Raw genomic sequence first — 21124 nt, forward strand, 5'->3', positions numbered from 1 at the left:
GGTCTTCTGGAATTCTAATGCAAATGTATCTTTTTTGCTAGCTGACTCAAGGTACGTCTTTCTCAAAATCTCCTCTCCTCTTGTTTTAGATTATTGGACAATTGGTTTTATTTATGGACCTTCTATTAAAGCACATAGAAATTCCTTATGGTCCTCTCTTCATCAAAACTTATTAACCCCCCATTTCCATCCTTCAATTGAATTTTGAATACCAATTTGACCCGGAACATTCACATATTATATATCATCAAACGGTCAGCCCATCCCGGGCCATGAGTATGCTTCTCTTGCCCATAAAAGCTCATGCCACTAATGCGTGACCGGCTCCATTGACCAAGATGGTTCATCAAGGCAAGGTCCTTGAGACCAAAACCCTTAGGATTGGTATCTCGATAATTAAACCTTGGACAGTTTAGGAATCCATTAATATTGCAATCAACTATAGGGATCAACAAATCAACATAAAAAAGGATTCTAAGATTGTAATCGATTGTCTCAATGGAAGAATCTCACCCTTGTGGAAAATGAAATGCATCATCAAGGAGTGTTGATGCTACTCGATCTTAGGTAGTACAAGAACTGAGGTCACATTTAGATAATCCTTGCCAACTGGGCGGAGCCGAGGTGGAAGGATGAAGCTGCGCAATGAGATATGCGAATAAGAAAATGTCAAAGGCCCGAGGAGTTATACCCGGGTAGATACTCTAACGCTCAAGTCAGTTGAAGGTAGTAGGGAGATGGGCTGAGCAATTGGAGAATAGTACTGGTCCGTGTAGTATAACGGTATGAGAACTAGAAGTTGGATACCTTACCTCGAGTGGGGAGTACCTCTTTATAGTCAAAGATCTCTGTCTTGATCGGGTTAGGCTTCCAGGGTTGTCGGGATGAGGTTAACCGCCGAGGTTTTCGGGATAAGACCTAATCCCCAGCGGGGTTGTCCCCATCTGCTCTCCTGTGTTGGTCATGCTTATTCGCCTGTGGGGTTGTCATGGCTGGGGGGATAAGGTAGGGGCCACAGAGGTAGCCTGGCGCTAACGTGGCCGAGGTGATTGGGCAGCCATGTGGCGTTCGAAGCCAATTCGACCATGACCCGAACACCACTCCCCCAGTTTCAAAGTCGAGGAGTAAGGTGCTCGGCGGAAGTGTAGCGTGGAAGAGAGCTTTAGTCCTCGGTTGGGGAACTCGAAGTTGAAATTTGGTTGAGCATCTGGTCCAGTTCACATAGGATTTGTCGAAATTCGGAGTCCACCACCGCTTTCTAGTGCTCATCTACGGGGCGTGGCCGAGGAACTCATCGGCTGAGGAACTTTGACTTCAAAATTCGGAATCCAAACAAATGCCAAAATTTTGTCGATTATCTTCAACTTAAATATCAAATTCAAGCATGCGTATTGTGAACGTAAATTGAAGTAATCAAGCGGTTGATTAGTTAGGTTGTAAGGCTCAATTTAGAAAGAGTACAAATGCAAATATATACAGTGTAAATACATATAAAATAATACAAAATATAAGATTTTATACTCTACATATTTGCATTTATACTCCGTTATAAAGCTATAAATAATTAGGTTTTGTGACTTTGTATTTATTTGTGATGCGGATTTAAGGGGAAAGGTTACAGCAGTTTGTGTAACTCATCTTTTTCCATCAAAAGATGGTTCTCATTTCTCACTTCTCACTTTCTCAAGGTCAACGGTCAAGATTCAAGAGTCAGGACACAGGACCGGCTTAGCATTTTTCTTTCTTTTACCGTACCACCTAAAATGGTGGACAATTCCCTCACTGATTCCAATCTAACGTCAAATTAGTTTTCTTCGCCCGTGTGGGGCCTTTGTTGAATCGCCACCCTTTAGGGTTTCGGGTTTTTTGGTTTCAAGGATTAAAAACCTAGCAACTGTACTTCCTTTCTTCTCTAGCGGCTACGGCGGAAGTTGGGGATTCGATCTATTCCCTTCTTCGATCAAGCACAAAGAAATGGTACGCCCTTAGCATCCCTATTCTGTTTTCGTTTTCATTTTCCACTTCTCCTGCACTTGAATCTCTTTCTCCAAATATAAGAAAAGTTTGTTGTATTAAAATTTACTTCATTCTTTTTTTGATAGATAATTTGCTTCATTCAGTCTCTTTTGTTCCTCATCTCCTGCAGCTATAAAGAGGAAGATGTCTTTGTTCGTTTTTTTTTATTTGTTTGTTAGGAAAACGCGATGCTTGGTATCAGTGTCAGTTCTTTAATACACTAATCGAAAGTTTGGAAATACAAGAATGCTTCAATTATTTTTGTATTATTCCAGATGCTAGAGTTACCAAAATTTTAGCTTATCACGGTTCCAGTTGTCCTGATTAATCAGTTCTGGAACTAAAAAGACTTTCTCTCTCTCTCTCTCTCTCTCTCTCTCTCTTCTTCTGTACAATTCGTTTACTATTTACTTTGTGTATCAATAGTCCCAATATGCATATCAAGCATAAATATCAACGATTTGTAGTAGTTATTTTGATGCTGTTATGACTAGACTAAGGCTAAAAAATGTGCAGAATTATACTTTCAGTTATCAAATTTTCTTCTCGTTTCCCTTCTTAAATTGCATGTATGAAGGGATCCCCATAGTAATGGGGGCCAACTTGCTCCAACATCGTGGTTGCGCCTAAAGTTCTTACATTTACCACTCGAAGTTTGAATTTGACAACACTGGGGAGATGCTGATTGCTGGCTACCAGTCTATTTTAGGCTTTTTGAAGTTGTTTTTACCCTAAAAGGCGAAAAGGGTCTGTATCGAATTGTTTTATCACAAGAAGTTGTGTCATTAGTTACTTTAGCTGAAACATCAGATACAAGGGGCTGCTTGATGTGTGCCTATACAGTAAAGCTGTTTACTTTGCACCTGGGTTATGATACTTAGAATAGATATTGTGGACGGATGACCTTAGTGCTAGCAGTAATGCAGTATGCATGCTTATTTGTTTGGTATATTGTTAAGAAACATTGAGTAAGCTGTTGACGGAGTCGTCTTTATAGTACATGTCGATATTGATATAATGGCCCAACATTTCAATATTTTGTATACGTCTTCATGGTCCTTCAAATACTTTTCTGTCTCCCTGATATATATTTTTTTCTCCAGGCACCTAAAAGAGGTGGAAAGGCCCCTGCACCGGCTAAGAAGAAGCCAGTAAGTTGCACAGTTTGTTTTATGGCTAAAGAGTGGAATTTGCCCTTTTTGTTTTCTTTCTTCAGTTTTGGGGTTCTACCATTCCCCCTATTTGGTTGTATTTGGAATTCTTGGTGAACCATCATTTGAATTTTGAGGACCACTTCTTTAAATTTGACACTGATTCAAACACAAACCATTGTTTTAACCATTTGCTTGATTATAATCATTAGGAGATTTATCCACCATCGTGGAATCTTAATCAGTTCTTTCTTACCATACTGTCCCCCATTCTTCTCTGGTTGCTTCCTTGTATATGCATTTATTTGTACAGAATCACACTAAACTATGCATTTTCTATATGAGCTCCAATTGAAGGGCATTCTTACTCTTTTACAGGAAAAGGTAGTTAACCCATTGTTTGAGAAGCGCCCCAAGCAGTTTGGTATTGGTGGTGCATTGCCACCAAAAAAGGATCTGCATAGGTTTGTCAAATGGCCAAAAGTTGTCCGTATTCAAAGGCAAAGGAGAATTCTAAAGCAACGATTGAAGGTTCCACCTGCTTTGAACCAATTTACGAAGACACTTGACAAGAATCTTGGTAAGTTTCCTTCTGTTTCCCTTTCTTTTATATTCCCTCTTTCATCTCTATCTCTTATGTTCTATTCAAAATGCATTGTTCCCAATTACTGCTTTTTAACATGATCAATGTTTATAAACTAGGTGTTGATTTCATGACTATGTACCTGTGTTTAAATAGCTCATCATTATTTGATATTTTTAATGTTATTTTAATTGTTTTAATACCTTACAATGTAGCAACGAGCCTTTTCAAGATGCTACTCAAGTATAGACCTGAGGACAAAGCTGCTAAGAAGGAAAGGCTTCTTAAAAGGGCACAAGCTGAAGCTGAGGGGAAGACCGTTGAGGTAAAGAAGCCCATTGTTGTGAAATATGGCCTTAATCACGTCACCTACCTTATTGAACAGGTATGTTCATTTTGATTGATATTTTTCCACTGCACTTTGCCACTTGTTGATAGGAAGGTTGACATGTGTGTTTATTTGCAACACAATATTTAGACATCCTTTCTTACTTGTTTGGTTGGACTGATATTGTGTGTAAAATCATCATTGGGAAGAGTAATTATTTTCAAGTATGTGGTGTGAGGTAAGTTCATTCCAGCAGGGTAGTTTCATGTTTTTTCCTTTTCATTTCTTGTTCAAGCATGAACCAAAGATTACAAGCTTAAACATAAAAATATGAACTACTTATTACTTTTCTGTGTTTTTTCTGTATGTTCTTTGTCTTCTCACTTAACAATCATTATTCACTTATAAAAAAAAACATTTTCTGTGGTTTTTCTGTATGTTATCTGTTTCCTACTTAACATTCATAAATGTGATTTGGATACAAGGATTTGACTTGTACTGTTAGAAAATTGCATGTGCAGCACCAAGATGTGGATTTAATCACAGTTTTTTTTGTTAATCCGTGCAGAACAAGGCCCAGTTGGTTGTTATTGCTCATGATGTGGATCCAATTGAGCTTGTAGTTTGGTTGCCTGCATTGTGCCGGAAAATGGAGATTCCTTATGCAATTGTGAAGGGGAAATCACGTCTAGGAGCGGTTTGTTTATTTTCCACCTTTACACATAGGAATACCATTACAGCATCTTATGCATGATGCTGGAAAAAAGGTAAAACTTAATTCAACTAACCATTATCTTGTTCATTTTATGCAGATTGTTCACAAGAAAACTGCTGCTGCTTTATGCTTAACATCAGTGAAGAATGAAGATAAATTGGAGTTCAGCAAGATTGTGGAGGCAGTAAAGGTGAGAATTACTGAACTTGTACCTAGAGGAGGTGTTTGAACCATTCTTCTAGATATGAGAGATACTTAGGTTTATTTTAAAATATATTGCTGTCTTCTCGTAGTTCTAAAATCAAAATCTAACTTATTTTGCTGGTATTCGTTTCTGTTGAAAGTTGTGGACCCAGTATCCTCATAAAAGTTTCAAGGATTTTACCCATGTATTTTGCCTGAAACTTTATATGTGGTATTAAATAAAAAAAGATTCCATAAATTGAAATTACTATAACTATAATAAATTGTCAAATAAAATGTTTTTTTTCGAAGTAATTTGTGATATATATCCACGCTTTTATTCGAATCAGGAAACTGACAGAAAAATAGTATGTCAAAGAATGGCAAGAATTTCTTTTTATTTTTAATTTTTTTTTGGGGATGGGAGAGGCAGGAGCTGAAGAATAGTTCTAGCTATACTAAGTACTTCATGAATTATGATGCCATACCAAATCTAGAATGTATTCCTCCTCCTTGCTAGGCTGGCACCGCCAAGGTTCAAAGTATCTACAAGCTTGGTACTGAAAGTTTTAGCATGGAGCATATAAGCTTATGATACTGCTACCTATTGTACTTTTGTTCAGCCTGATGATAAAGGATTGCATTACTGTTAAGGGTTCCTAACATTTAAACTCACAGAAGCCTCCTGCCCTCAAAATTGTTTTATATTTACTTTGAACCTTGGGTAGAGTAGAAAAGCTCGGTTAGAACCTAAAGAAACTTGAATTCATCAATGGGAAATAATTTGATGTGAAATTTGAAGTTTTAGACATCTGAACTTCCTGAAACTGATATGAAGTTATTGCGTCTCTCTAATTTTTCCAGGCCAACTTTAATGACAAGTTTGATGAGCAACGTAAGAAATGGGGAGGTGGCATCATGGGTTCGAAGTCTCAGGCAAGGACTAAAGCGAAGGAGAAGCTCTTGGCCAAGGAAGCAGCTCAAAGGATGTCATGAGCCCATTCAGTTAACCGTGGTAGCTAGAACACCTTATGAACTTCATATTATTTGTATGTCCTTATTTGGTTTTGGTTGGGGAAGTTTACATTTTTTTTGTAGCCTTTTTAACAACTTACGTTTTTGGTTCTTGCGCCCATGAGAAATTTTGTATCGTTTTTGTGGCTCAGCAGTAGTAAGCTAAAGCTCCAGACTTCACATTCATGCCAAACAGTAATTAATGAAATTTCACATGTGCCAAATCAATCAGAAAATTAGAACTAAAAACATGAACTACTTGGAAGAAAAACAAGAAGGGACTGCACTGTTTTGTGTGTAGGTGTGGATAGAATTGTTGTGGTTTGTGCCCCAAGGAAGATTGTGACCGTTGGTTTGGTGGATCAGGCAACAAATAAACTCCATATCCTCTAGGTAATGAGAGGACTCATCCATTCATGATATATAGAGCCTCTAATGTATAGACCTGATTGGTGTATCGCGATTGTCCCAGTATTACAAGCAAAAACTTCACACGGTTTAAACTTCAAAGTTCAAATATTCTCTCACCTTCAGGCCAACACCTATTTTCAGTGAATCGACCCTGCTGTAAACCATTTATTCCAACTTCAACATGATTGGTTCTGTTCTGCAATATGACCATGATTTGGCATGTATTTGGTATAATGTATTTGATAAATCGTTTGTGGACAATTAGATGCCATTAGGCACCATTAGACATCCACACCAGCGGGACAATGAATAAACATTCCACCATTGGGGAAGTGTTTAAATGAAGTTTCTTTCAATGGTTGATGTGCAAATAAATCAAAATTCACTTTTGTAAACATCAATGAAGTTTCAACTATTGATATTTATCAAGGTTTAAAGTATCGTTATGTATCAGCCTATATCGGTAGATATGTATCGTTTTGGGACCTTTCTGATGTGCCCCTACAGTAGGTGTATAGGGAGTCTGATCAGTTCAGGGGATGGAGTGGTCTTAGACCAGCTCCCTTGAACCAGTTTTGAAAAAAAAAAAAGATAAACGCCTGTACCGGCGTATCAATATTTTGAACCTTGCAACACATTGGTATAAGCAATACAAGTTATAAGAGGTGCTAGATGACTTAATTGGTAATGTCTTTGATAGATATTAACAAAAGATATATTCAACATGGGGTGTATCATATCATAACTTTAAATATCATAGCTTTAAAGGCTTGATACAGGATATGGTGGAAAATATGTAGTAAAAATTGCTTGTTTTCTCGCTTGTATTGTCTTCCACCTCATAACTCATAAGAGAGTTGCATTTCGAGGGACTAAAAGTCTTTACGGAACTTGGAAATACTTAAAATTGACCCAATTGAGACTGTGGCCACACATTGATTAAATAGTGATGATGTGGTCAACCCTGGATATGTGGCTCTTCGATGGGGGCACTAGTCGTCTGAGTGTGTGGTGTGTAGTGGGTGCATCTTTGTGTCTTCTTACTATGAGAAATCAATGAAAAAATAGATGACTCTCGTTCTCATTTTATTTTTTTTTCCACCATACCATACCTGTATTAGCCATGTACCAAGTTATTGGGCAATATGCTACAAAAAGATACATGCATTCATCATCATCATTATTGTAAAGATTACCAAGAAAAATGATATCAGTTGATTAAAAGATTCTCATGGAAATTGGGCTCAAGATGCTGATGAGATCTTCTATGGTACGTGAATTCTTTTACGAACTTGTTCACTTCTTCGAACCATAACTTTAAGGATCTTCCTCCCTCCATCATTCCTCATCAGATCTCAAAGGAGATTAATTTTATGCTCTGTGCAACTCCCACCAGCGAGGAGGTTAAGAAAGCTTTATCTGACGTCGGCCCTCTTAAGGCCCTGGGTCCAAATGGTATTCATGCTTTGTTTTACCAGACATGCTGGTTAGAAGTTGGACAAGATCTGGTTAAATTTGTACAAGACATTTTCTCAAACCCCACTTTGATCAAGGAGATTAATGACACTTTTCTTGTTCTTATTCTCAAGAAGGATAATATTCAATATGTGGAGGATCTTTGTCCTATAAGCCTTACGAATGTCACTTATAAAGTTGTGACCAAGATCATCACTCATAGACTTAAGCCTCTCATGGAGTCTCTTATTACAAAAGGCTTTATCTCCAGGAAGACAAATCCATGACAATCAAGTCCTTGCAAATGAAGCTATTCACACTATGAGGAAAATGAAGGGGCGCAATGGTAGTTTTCTGTTGAATCTCAATTTATTGAAGGTTTATGATAGGGTGGAATGGGACTTATTTCTCTAGTCTTCATTTACGTGGTTTTTCTCCTCAATTCTATAAGTTGATTGACGCCTACATTACCTCTAGGTCTTTCTCTATCCTTCTAAATGGATTTCCTACTTATCCTTTCAAGCCTCAAAGAGGTTTGCGTCAAGGCTGTCCTCTTTCGCCATATCTCTTTATTCTTTACATGAATATTCACTGAGTGCTGATACAAAATCAGGAGTATGATACCCTTTCTGGCTTCAAACTTGTCAAGAACTACCCCAAGTTGAACCACCTGATGTTTGTAGATGATATCTTACTCATTGGCAAATATTCTTTAAGAGAAATCACAAATCTTAAACATATTCTCTCTATTTAGTAATTGGTCGGGTCAAGAACTCAATTTGGCCAAATCCTCTATGTTCTTCAATTCAAATGTTCTTCGAAGACATAGATGTGAGATTGCAGAATCAATGTCCGGATTAGGACTGGTCATGAAAAATATCTTGGCATGCCTTTTCTCAAGCAAAGTTCTCGGGTGGACTCTTGGAGTTTCATTTTTGATAAATGTAAAGAAAAACTCAATTCTTGGAAAACAAATTTTTTATCCCATGCAAGAAGGGAGGTGTTAATTAAATCTATTATTGTGGCCATTCCTTCCTATTTCATGGCTACCCAAGTTTTTCCTTGGTTGATCAACTCCATGGCAAGGGATTTCTGGTGGGACTACTCTCATGGCAATCCTCACATTTACCTCCAAAGATGGGGAAACTTTATGAAAAGCAAAAGTTTTGGGGGCTTGGGCTTTCAAGATTCTACCACTAGAAATAGAATCTTGATTATGAAACTTTCCTGGAGATTCTTAACCAATGAAAATAGACTCTGGGCTAACCTTCTATCTCTCAAATACTTGAATGAAAATGAATCATTTTGGCAAGTTAAAAAACAGGGTAACACTTTGGTCACCTGGCATTGCATGCTTGACTCCAGGACTGATCTACTTAGGGGTGCTTGTTCTGTGATTTCAAATGGCTGGAGCACCAACATTTTTGATGACTCATGGATTCCTGGTCTTGTTCTTGATTCCCCTCCTCAGGCTATCAACAGGAATGTGAAAGTAGAGCTCCCCATGAACCTTACTCAAGATAAGGTTGCCTTGTTTGGACTCTAACTCCTCATGGAAAATTTACTTGTGCCTCAACGTACAAAGAACTCCAAGCATTGCAACCAAGCACTTCTGGCAATACCCTTGATTTACCTAGTCTCTCTTGGAAATCTTTTTGGAGCTTTAATGATCTCCCCCTGAGGATTTTGGTTTTCATTTGGCGATGTATTCAGAAGATCCTCCCTCTTAAGTTGTAGCTCTCTAAAGCTTTTGATCGTTTTGATCCCACTTGTGTGCTCTGTAATAATGGTGTCGAAGACTTTTCACATATATTTCTCAACTATTCTGTAGTTCGACCTGTCTGGCTTGGTTCTTGTTTTTCACCTTGATTTGAGGACATCCAGGGGAGGGACCTTGATGGTTGGCTTGCTTATTTGTGGGAAAATAGCGATGACTCTCCAAATGAGGGCATCAGTTTCTTCAGTAAATTTGTTGTGATTCTATGGCATTGATGGAAGGCTTGATGCAAAAAAATGTCATGGAGAATTCTGATTTGAACCCTTCCTCTATCCTGACACCGGAAAATTCTCAAATTAATGATCTTATCAAGTTTAAGGTAAGCAGTCTGATATCATCATGTTACCCCCCCCTTCTCGTTCATCAAGGTTAATGCGAATGGTTCTTCAAACTCAAATTGGTCTGGACTGGGTGTAATTTTAAGGGATAACTTGGGGAATTTTGTTTATGGAAGAGCTCAAAGATTTGATCTAAACTTCCCAGAAATGGTTGAAGCCCAAGCTCTCCATGTTGGTCTCCTCTTAGCTAAGGAACTCAACCTCTATCATGTCTTCTTGAAGGAGATGCGCAAAAGGTTGTTTTTTTCTTGTCGGACACAAACTTTGATGTCCATTGGTGATTTCTATCTATCATCGCCGATTGCAAGGACCTTTTGCAAAGTTTCCGTCACTTTTCCATCTCCTACATTCCCTATACAAGGAAGATGGTGGCTCACAAGCTTGCAAAATTGGATGTAACACTTATAACTTGGTCATCACCTCCTGATTTCATCGGGCCTGTACTAGAAAAAGATTCAATGGATTGATCTAGCCTTCGAGTTTTCTTTCAAAAGAAAAAAACATGATCTACATTGCACATCTCAAGCATGCGTGGGCATTGACCATGTTGGAATTTATCAAAAGCGTTTTTTTCTTGGTGAGAAGATCCAACTCAAAATTAAGGGTCTGTGGTTTGCACTTGAAATTGGAATCAGAATCAAAATGGTCTATTCCCATAGTATGTTTGGTTTAGACAGGAATGAGAATGGAAATTGAGGGTATGTTTGATTTGCAAGAATAGGGGTCTGGAATCAAAATTAGAATGGGCTATTCTGGTTCTAACTGTTTGGTTGGGCGGAATCGGAATCCCATTCCTACTGATTTTAATTCCTATTCCCATTCCTGTTTGAACCAAACAGACTATGAGAAATAGATCATTCTGATTTCAATTCCGAGTACAAACCAAATGGACCCTGAAATCAGCACCAATAGGATTTCATTCCAAAGGGTAGGAAATCCATTCTAGTAGGAATGAAAATGAGATTCTAATTCTACCCAGTTGGAATTCCGATTCCAGATCCTATTCCCGCGAACCAAACGGAGCCTGAGTTGCAATAAAAGGAACACATAGTGGTCGGCTTAAGTAGCAAATGGAAAATAAGTATTGGAATATCGGTACAATAATTATAATAGAGCTCCATCGTCAACTGAGATGCTGTGGTGTAGTGGTTATCACGTTAGTCTTACACACTAAAGGTCCCCAGTTCGATCCTGGGTAGCATCAATTTTATTTTTCTTTCAACATAGTTAACACTCAGGAGCTGACGGGTTGACGCGGAAGGCGGAATCGTGTTCGACGAGTACGCGTACGACTATATGTAGACCGTCGAAGTGTAGAAGAAGATGCATCGTAGGGAAACACTCCCAAGTCCCAACATTATACGGTGCCATGGTGGGTAATACCCAACTCGCTCGCCGACGCCGATACCCTTTGTTTCCTTGTCATTCTGATTTTGTGACGCATTGGCGTAGGTCCCAGATACACAGGACACGTTGCGTGAATCTCAGACCAACACTCACCAGTCCGCAGTCGCCAACAATGGCGGCTCTTTTTCAAATAACTAGGGGTGTCAGAGCCATCTGTTTTTGCAAAAGCAGGGGCAGGCGTCCTAACTCCTAAGGCGGTTTTCGAATTTCACATTCCCATCTCTATGTTTATACATACAAACATTGAAATCACCTCAAACTTTCAAGTCTGAAGTGAGATCGCCTCTTTACTTTTGTCTGAGTTCAGAGAGAGAGGGAGAGAGAGAGCAAAGATGGTGACGCTGCTGGTAGCTACGACCCTCGATCCGGCTTCCATTGGCCCTGCCTCTGCGCTCTTAGCCATGCCCGGTTGGCAGCCAGGCCCTTCTCTTCAGGTTAGCTACATATCTCCTCTCGCGCGTAAAAGAAACACCAACTTAGCTGGGTATGCTTTAACTTGCTAAATAATTCATCTTTGCTTTCTACCATTTACTGGTATAGCAGGGGCACAAGCAAAGAATGAGTACCCCCTCAGGCCTCATCACTTTTCTTCTTTTCCTTTGATATTTTTATTTGTTTGTTTCTTGGTTGGGGAGTATATAGGTAATTATTGAATTTTATCAAGTACAACGATTGTGTCATTTCCCTCTCAATTCACACGTTAGATTGAGTTGATAGATTTTCCCCCTCTATTCTGCTCGTCTTTCAACCGTTTAGTGGTAGTATAAAATTTTCATTTTTTATCAACTCTAGTCACTGGACATTCTTAATTAATTTATTTCAAAACACGTGATTCTTTTTCTTTTCCTTTTCCTTTTTAAGAGTAAAGGGTTCGAATGAATGCTAATAAGCTGTTCGATCACAAACCTTATTTATTTGATGGGTTGGATTAGGATATACCAAGCTTCGTGAATGGAGAGGTGAGACTATTAAAGCATGACAACGGCATTGTGGCAGAGGATGACCTTGATAAGCGTTGGGAGGAGGCCACCGGTGAGGTGGTGGATGAAATCATGTTCTTTAGCAGGCACACCGCTGTTTCAAACCGCCCTGCCCTCACTGTTCATCCTATCGGTATCATTTTTATTCACTAAAACCTTAGTTTACAATTTCTTCTTGAAATTGTTTCTCATTTCGTTGGTTATGTTCCTTTGCAATTCAATTCTTATTGCTAATGGTGGCTCTAGTTTAATGTACACAACAGAACCATGTTAATTGTGTTGTATGGTTATAATAGTGACCTTTCTTTTCAGGTATACCCCATTTAAGTGAAGGTGATATACCTCCTCAAGGTGGCAAGCCTGGCTGGGCTGCGCTTCCAAGTCCTCGGGTAGGGCCATGGTTGAGGCTTCTAAAGAAAATTGCCGAAACTCATAATTTAATTCCTGAATTTGAGGTATCGTTCCGTCCTATTAATATGATGAAACTCTATTCTTCATCGTTACTCTGCACTTTCCGAAACTCATAATTTAATTCCTGAATTTGAGGTGTCCTTCCGTCCTATTAATATGATGAAACTCTATTCTTCATCGTTACTATGTAGTTTGAGAACTGAGATGAATACTAGTTAATAACATTTTTTTTTTGCAGTGGATGTTCCATTCATGCTTTTTGCCATTACTTGTTAATTTCTGGTTCTGTTTCTGTTTTAACTACTGTAGTGGGTACATGCTACTTTACATCTATCTATTCTTCTAGATCTCTTTAATGAGATTTCTGACACACATACAGAGCCAATTTGATGATGTTGGTCTGTTGAGAATGTGAGATCAATAATTTCTTCACATTTATTTTGGTTGGGTTTCATATGTTACAAGCTTTCATTGAACAAGTCTTTAACTCTTCCAGGATTAAATTTCTAATGAATAGAGAGAGATTGTGAAGTCTCTTCTCTTTAACTATAAAAGATTTATCTTTAGATTCAGATAATAATTATTCAACCTTAACGTCTACTTCGCTAAAGCTAATCTAGAATGAGTAATGGTTAAGGTGATTTTTTTTTTTCTTTTTCTGGTTCATCTGTATCTACTAGCACACAAGTTGATTGGACTATAGTGTATATCTTATGGTTTTTGATTAGGACAACCTGATCTTGTATTCTTTAACCACAAAAGGATCTTCCATTAGCTTCAGATGATATTTTTAACTTTAACGTCTATTTTGCTAAAGCTCATCTAGAATGGAGAATTGTGAAGGTGATTGGTTTTTTGTTAATCTGTATCCTTGGTTGCACCATAGTGTGTATTGTATATTTCTCGATATGGAATCATGTCTAGCTTTGTTAATTATTATGGGCCTTTCAAGATTATGTGATTCCCATGGATTATTTCCTAGCTTCTCTTAATCTGCATGTGATGAATGTTTGTCATTTCTTTTAATTTCACCATCTTTTGGTCCAAATCATAAAATGTGGTTATTCTTTTTCCCTTTTCTCTCATTTAGGTTACTCTGGAGGGTACACATCATGGTCCTGTAACCAATTCGCCAACCTTGTTTTTAGAGATTGGTAAACTTCTACTTGTTACACTTTTTATTCAATCAATTATTTGATTATGGTCGTTTCAATATCTTTTTTTTTTATTAATAATAGTGAATTTTATTAACGGATTGAAAAATTACATAGCAAAGGAGCTAAATAACATCCAATGTACACCCAAAATGTAAAGCAGTTACAACATAGCCCAAAAAATAGAGTTTCTGTTCACCCCTTGCCTAGCTAGACCATCTACCAATGAATTTGCATTTCTTTTTACCCATGTACATTGAATTTCAATGTCCTTAGTCAGCCACTTAAATTTCCTCTTTTCATTGCTGTAATTCCAGAGCCTAGAGTCATCCTCTTTTAGCCAGTTCACCACAACTTCAGAGTCTCCTTCTATGATCAATTTATTAATATGCATGTCATTGACCCTTTGTACCCCTTCACTGATAGTATCTCAGCCCTCAAGGAATCTCCCACCCCAATTGGACTAAAATACATAGCTAACAGGTTCCCTTTTCATCTCTTGTAACTCCCCCTATTCCGGAGGACCCTGGATTGCCCATACTGCTGCCATTGAAATTCAGTTTAGTAAAACTGTGAGGTGGAGGGGTTCAACAAGAACTTGAAACCTTCTTAGCTGAAGCTGATACTACAATCTCCTACCAAACTTCTCTCCTTATCTGAAAGTTTTCAACCAATGTATCACCCTAATATGAATGGCCTCTAATATTACTTCCAAGCTTCTCTCCTTATTTGAAAAAAATCCGTGAATTTCTCTTTTCCCAAACAGTCCAACAAATTGCAGCCCTAGTACATCTCCACATAATCTTAGCCCTTTTTGTTGGCCAGTTAGGCATGGAAGTGAATAAGCTTTGCACATTCAATGGGCGAGTCCACCTGCACACAAACAGAGAAGTAACCCATTCCCAAATGACTTTAGCAAAACTGATAAGAAATTAGTAAATGGTACCAGACACACCATCAACTTTACAGAGGACACACCAGTGAGGAGACAAACAGCTATTGGGTCTTTTTCTTTGAAGTAAATCTCCTATAATTAACACTTTCTAGAAAGGTTTTCCAATAGTAACTCCCAACCTTTGGAGGTATAGGTCGACACCACACCTCTTTAACATGGAAGGACAGTCCAACAAAAGAAGGTTGTATTAGACTATTAGGGCTTTAAAGAATGAGGCACAGGTGAAGGAACCCGAGGGAGTGAGTGTCCAAATTCTACTGTTATGATCGTTTCAATATCTGCATGGTTAAACTGTTATGGTTGATAAATTTGTTTCTTCATTTGATAGATAATAAACCATTTATAGTAATTTCCATACTTCCGACTTTATAACTTTAATAAGAATGCTTTTTTTAATGATGAGATAAAACTGTGCTGTTTCTTTGTCTTGTTACAAGGTTTTTAAAAAGGGCCTGCAAAAATTCTAAAATGTTTTTCTTCGAAGTTCCATCTGATTCTCTTTAACTGCAACTTATAATTCATAAATTTTATAACTTAGTTAGGCATTCATGTAGTTGTTTATTGTTATCTTTATCGGTTGTTTGCTACTTCTGCACTCAGAATTCTAGGAGTTTCTCAAGGGAGATTTGTTTTAAGAGTTTTTTTTTTTCTTTTTTTTCTTTTTACTTGGAGTAGTGTGAGAGGGTCAATACTACGGGTGCAAAAGATATTGTTGGTTGACAATGGCTCTATCTGTACATGAAATTTAAGTGGATTTGCTCCTATACTCACTGTGGGGATCTTTCTTAAACTCCCAATAAAAATAAACTACATGAAATTGTGGATGTGGGCATCTGATGCAAGACAAAAAATGGGAAAAGGAAGTGTTTGGGGGAGGGGGGAAGGGAAGGAAAAGAATAAAACTTTAGATGTCCCTTCTCTTTCTTTTTAAGAGTTACCAACATGTGTAATAAATGATTGAAACAGGTTTCTGAATTTACTTCTCTTCCTTTTCAAGGAATCTCCTTTGGCCATGGAAATTCAAGAAATCAGCTCAAGGCATGTACTATGAGCACAACCTAGCATAGGATATACATAGCAACTAGGGTAGATCACATTTACTTTGTTCCTATATGCTTGCACGTAAGTCTATGGAACTTCTGCAGTTTTCATGTATTGTATATGAACTTTTTATGATCCTTTTACCTTATGTATGAAATTCTTTTGGTTGTTACAGGTAGTACAGATGAGTATTGGAAAAGGCAGGATGCTGCACAAGCTGTTGCTTTAGTAGGTTTCATAACACTGAATATTTTGAGCATTGATGGGTGGTGTATAACTAATATATCTTTGCATGCTGTCTCTTGGCAAACATAAAATTCTCTTGCATAACGGTATGAACATTAGTAGGAAGGTGCCTTCTTTAATTAAAGGAAGAAAAAAGAAAAGTACAGTCTGTCAACATTTGAAGTCTAATTCCACTTAGGATAGTTAACTCTCAGTTTGTAGGAAGGTGCCTTCTTTCATAATCTAATTCCAGTTATAGACGTAAAGGTATGTATCCATGTATTCTTTAGTTCTAATAAGAGTATCATGTACAATGCTTTGGTAAACAGAAAAAGGTAAAATGTTCCCCTCTCTTTTGGTTTTCTACCCTCTTCCCACTCTTTTGTTGTCTGCCTCTCTCGCCAAAAAGCCTTAACTACCAGATAGTTGCAGCCTCTCTTTCTCTCTCTCTCTCTCTCTCTCTCTCTCTCGCTTGCTTGCCAAAAGCTTTAGTTTTTTCTTTTTTAGTGATAAGCAACAGTACAGAGAGCTGAAGTTGTGAAAGAAAAAAATTGGAGCATACTTGATACTTGTACTTTTTGTCAAGTTTAATACAATACTTTACCTCTTTTCTCAAAAAAAAAAAAAAAAGAAAAAAAAATCTGAAAGAAAAAATGCTAAAGATAACAAAAGTGAAGCAGAGTTTGCGTGACATTATAACTCTTCTTGCTTTGCACCTTAGTTTATACTTCTTTAATGTTGACTTTAAGTCACAAATATGATGCTAGCTGACTGCTTTGTAGAAAAATTAGCATAAACTGGTAGAGTTGCTAAAAAATATGGTAAGATAGCAAAAGCAGAAGCATAAACTATAAAATATCATGGGTTGTATTGACTTTATAACACCAACTAGAAGAGAGAATAGTGTACCTTAGTTTAATGTATACTATCTTTTCTTCTTTCTAGTCATTTTCATTAACAAGTTTTTTGTTTGTGGTTCTTGAAGCTAGTATGGGAAGGACTTGGGCTTGGGGGAGGTGGTTCTGTAGGAAATTGGGTCAGGTATGGTTAATCTAAGCAAGTTCCTGTGCAAGGTTTTTTCAGATGCATTTCTTAAGTAATTGTATAGTATAGGAGATGTTTAAATTTCCTTCATTTGTATCATAGGATGCCACTAAACCATTTTATGTTATAGAGTTATTCCTGTTTAATATTCAATAGTGGTTATGCTATACTTGTTGGATTGACCATGTTTTTTCTCTGACCTCAAAATGTCAGGCCATCTCTTGTCCTGGTGAAAAATAGAGGCTCTTTGCTCGTTTCAGTTACATGTGCAGACTTCAGAGAAGTTCTTCCTTCAAAATTCTGACATTTCTGATGATGCAGGAATGGCAATAGAAACAAAGTGCTTTTGGGAATAGGTGGTGGACATTATGCACCTCGACATATGGATGTTGTTCAGTAAGTTCTTACCACATGCAACTTTCTGCTGTGCATAATCTTTTCCAAAAATCTGTTTTTTGTATCAATTATATGCTCATGCCAAGAACCAGTTGCGTGGGTTCCAGAAGATGAACACCTGATATGGAGTGGATATGGATGAATACAACGGCTATAGTTTGATTTATTATTTCAGAAGAGGTCGTAAACCTCTGAACTGGGGCTATGCAAAACCCATTATTAGTTCATGTGTTTAAGATACACCTTGTAGTAGCAAATACTAGAGGGAGGCATGCGCTTAGCTTTGCATGTAAAATATGACATTGAGACTCCTAATTGTAGTTAGGACATCACCATCCTCATGCATATGCTTTGCTTTGCTTTGATTGTAAAATATGACATTGAGACTCCTAATTGTAGTTACATCACTATCCTTCTCTCTACATTTTCTATTGTGTTATTAAGTAACAATAGGGGCAGTAAGGAATTGAAGGTAAAAATTAGGTTTAAGTTTCTAAATCCATGAAAGTATGAAGGTTTTCTCTTTAATGATTGGATATTTATGTTGGGTTTACTCATCTCATGTTAACGCAGAAGCTCAAACAGAATGGCGCACACACACATCTAAAAAATTATGGATTTTTATCATTCTAATGAGCCAGACACCAAGCCATGACTGCATGCGTGTGTAGCTATGTGCAAATGCCATGACATTTTGTGGGACATATAGTGTGGATGGGTAGTTGGTACTTTCTGCTAACAAAGACTCCTAATGCAATATTTTCAGAAAAGATGGTGTTTGGGTGGGTCACCTTCTTTCTGGATATTCCTTGCCAATGGAAGACCCAGGTCGATCAAAAGGAGAAACTAATGGAAAAGACATTGGAGGAACATGGAAGCAGTCAATTAAAGTAGCACTTGAGGCCACTCAATCAGCTTTTCCAGGTGGAGAAGTAATTGCACATCTGGATCACAAGTAAGTTATTTATATTGACACTCAAGTTGGTTATAAAATGGCATGTACAAGACAACCGAATTTTGATTCTTTTAAAGGCATAAAAATAAAGAGAACACAAAAGTATGTTCATCCCAATAATTGTATACTCAATGCTTATGCTTCCCACATATGACTGAGGTTCCCAAGATAGAGGTCTAGATCCAATTTGGCATGAGTTCTTGACTATTGATTGGGGCCAAGGTAATATTGATGGCATCAGGATAAAATAATGTAATATAAAATGTTTTTATTAAAAGGTTTCTTATAGTTTTGTAGATTCTGTTGCTTGAGGCATCAATTTTTAGTGCTCATTTTTAGTAAATGTCCTACTTTATCTTAAATTTGGCGATTTGGGGTTCAATTAGTTCTCTGTAATGTATAATTAATTTTAGACAAAAAATGGTCAGTTCAGTTAAGGTGGCTAGGTTGTGTAGACGTTTTGGCCTGATGAAGTTAATCAATCTAGAAAACAATTAGGTTTTACTTAAGCAACAAAATAAAATTTTTTATGAATAAGAATATATATACATTATTTCAACGTGCATTTGTAATAATATATAACTATTTATTACATGCTAATTATAAGCTATTAAGCTACAAAACAAATCAGTAAATGGTTTACTGATCTGATGTCAATTTAAACCAAATTTTCAAAAAAAAAAAAAGGAATGATAAGAGTTTTTAGCAACCTCCTTGATTCAAAGTGGAAAACGCATGTACAGCAGCGATTAAAGAGCCCTAATTGTTAGAACACGGTGAAATAAGAGTCAGAGAAGGCCTAAAATCTCTCAAGAAGTCTGAAGAAAAAAATTGACTGGTAAGGCATTACACCAAATAAGATAGTGGGCAGAAAAATGACAGAAAATGTCTTTCCAAATTTAACACATTCACTATTTCAGGTTTATGTTGCAGAAGAAACAAATAAGAGGGATGGTTGCTGCTCTGGCTACATGGGAGCCCGGATGCACATTGAAAAATAACTCCAACTACGTTCTGTCATTGTGGATTTACCTTTTAAATTTCTATTGTTTGCATCTTGTGAGTTTCCGTGAACAGTTCAGGGTCCAACAGCAACACCATACACCATATTTTTGTTTACCAACCATAGCTTGCAGTCTGCAGCTAGTGAGCAACAAAAGTTAGTGACACACCATATGCACACACAGACGGGTTCTTGACTTGTTGCTCCCATATGGTGATTTTATAAAATATATTGAGTCTTTATCCCTGTACCTATAGTCTATAGGTAATTCTGATTTTTCATGAGATATTTTTGAGATTGTTTTAGATGGTGGTCTGATTTTTGGCTGTTAGAAGCAAATTGATTGTGGGGCTCTTATTCTGATTGGTGGATGCAGGAGCTTCAAAAGCTGGCAGAAAAATGCGATTATGGCTTTCCTTGCTGAACAGAATATCCGGGTTGGCAAGCCAGATGACTTTTTGTAATTTTCTTTTGAGAGATGGTTAAATGCTTTCGGTCATATATATTCTGCTATTTTATAATTTTGGGAGGTGGAAATGGAATGCATTTGTATGAGTGAGTTTTAAAGGTTGTTATTTATCTTTTAATTTGTAAGAGATTTTTCAACAGTCAAGTGGAAGGAGGGGATGCTGTTAGAGTTTCCTTTCTGAGATTCTTATACCGAATTTCTGAATTGCAGAGAAATTTACATCTAAGGTGGTTAGGATGAGCGAAGCAAAATCAAATATTCAAAAATTGTGAACACAATTATGGACGAGAACCACAATTCCAAACGGTGTTAATGTGCAAGGAATTAATGTAGGCCATGCAACTTGTTGTTGGGTGTGACGTGTGATGGACTAAGTAACCAATTATCAATTCAGAGATACACATGGTGGATTAATTTTACATTGATGATGTGCAATGAAACCAAGGTATTCACAGTTCATAATATGGAATGGCTGTTTCTCCCCTCAATCCTTCTGTACTTCCGGACTACTAACTACCTATCCGGAGAATTATTGAACTTCTAGCCTTATTTGGGGCAACCAAACATCCCCCAAGTTTCACATGCGGTTATTGCTATCGTCACAGGGTGAGAGTAAAGGGAAATTTACTGTCTGACTTGTCCCAACTCCCAATTAAGGATCTGCTACTCCAAATTTACCCCATCAAATGTTCATAACCGTCCCGTTTATTGTATCCTTTGGGTTGGGGTGCCCTAAAAATTGACATCCTGGACATGGCGTCCAGTTGGGGTTGTTACAGTTATCCATCTAACTGGATTAATTATGACATCGAAGTCTGTTAAGGATTGCTATATATCCAATAAAGGGTCCGTCTACTTAGGGATGAAAATGGATCGAATTTGAATTCGATTAGTAAATTTGATATCCGATATTGGATGGATATTGAAAATTAATATTCAAATTTGAATCTGATTAAATATTTGAATATTCGATTTGATTAGAATTTAATTAATTAATTATTTTAGATAATTAATAAATATATAAAATAAATATTTTATTAATATAAAGTATATAAATATATAAATTATTTATATAACTTAATTATTATATATAAATTATATAAAATATTTTAT

The 21124-nt window shown here is 37.2% G+C and overlaps 2 protein-coding genes and 1 non-coding gene across 3 annotated transcripts; all 3 read left to right on the plus strand.

Moving 5' to 3' along the window:
- Nucleotides 1-1617: 1617 nt before the first annotated feature.
- LOC148854566 (large ribosomal subunit protein eL8y-like) lies at nucleotides 1618-6214 on the plus strand. The gene is made up of 7 exons (XM_088982340.1): nucleotides 1618-1977; nucleotides 3120-3167; nucleotides 3546-3747; nucleotides 3966-4135; nucleotides 4647-4775; nucleotides 4891-4983; nucleotides 5841-6214. The coding sequence occupies exons 1-7, from the start codon at nucleotides 1975-1977 to the stop codon at nucleotides 5970-5972; spliced, it is 777 nt and encodes a 258-aa protein (XP_088838466.1). The 5' UTR covers nucleotides 1618-1974; the 3' UTR covers nucleotides 5973-6214.
- Nucleotides 6215-11102: 4888 nt separating this feature from the next.
- On the plus strand, nucleotides 11103-11175 carry TRNAV-UAC (transfer RNA valine (anticodon UAC)). The gene has a single exon. It is a non-coding gene; the product is annotated as a tRNA-Val (tRNA).
- A 121-nt stretch (nucleotides 11176-11296) lies between these two features.
- LOC148854568 (D-aminoacyl-tRNA deacylase-like) lies at nucleotides 11297-20207 on the plus strand. The gene is made up of 9 exons (XM_088985105.1): nucleotides 11297-11812; nucleotides 12311-12491; nucleotides 12671-12813; nucleotides 13860-13923; nucleotides 16095-16147; nucleotides 17130-17185; nucleotides 17510-17584; nucleotides 18351-18539; nucleotides 19919-20207. The coding sequence occupies exons 1-9, from the start codon at nucleotides 11711-11713 to the stop codon at nucleotides 20004-20006; spliced, it is 951 nt and encodes a 316-aa protein (XP_088841231.1). The 5' UTR covers nucleotides 11297-11710; the 3' UTR covers nucleotides 20007-20207.
- The last annotated feature ends 917 nt before the right edge of the window (nucleotides 20208-21124 follow it).

Source organism: Nelumbo lutea, chromosome 4 (assembly GCF_056320005.1).
Source record: "Nelumbo lutea isolate HS-2025 chromosome 4, American lotus-T2T, whole genome shotgun sequence".
Classification (NCBI taxonomy): Eukaryota; Viridiplantae; Streptophyta; class Magnoliopsida; order Proteales; family Nelumbonaceae; genus Nelumbo; species Nelumbo lutea.

Excerpts from the sequence above, each read along its gene's own strand:
- LOC148854566 (XM_088982340.1), top strand. Across the intron at positions 3,748-3,965 it reads GACACTTGACAAGAATCTTG|CAACGAGCCTTTTCAAGATG; the intron begins GTAAGTTTCCTT and ends CTTACAATGTAG. Across the intron at positions 4,984-5,840 it reads AGATTGTGGAGGCAGTAAAG|GCCAACTTTAATGACAAGTT; the intron begins GTGAGAATTACT and ends TAATTTTTCCAG.
- LOC148854568 (XM_088985105.1), top strand. The coding sequence starts at position 11,711 with ATGGTGACGCTGCTGGTAGCTACGACCCTCGATCCGGCTTCCATTGGC. Across the intron at positions 12,492-12,670 it reads CCTCACTGTTCATCCTATCG|GTATACCCCATTTAAGTGAA; the intron begins GTATCATTTTTA and ends CTTTCTTTTCAG. Across the intron at positions 12,814-13,859 it reads ATTTAATTCCTGAATTTGAG|GTTACTCTGGAGGGTACACA; the intron begins GTATCGTTCCGT and ends TCTCTCATTTAG.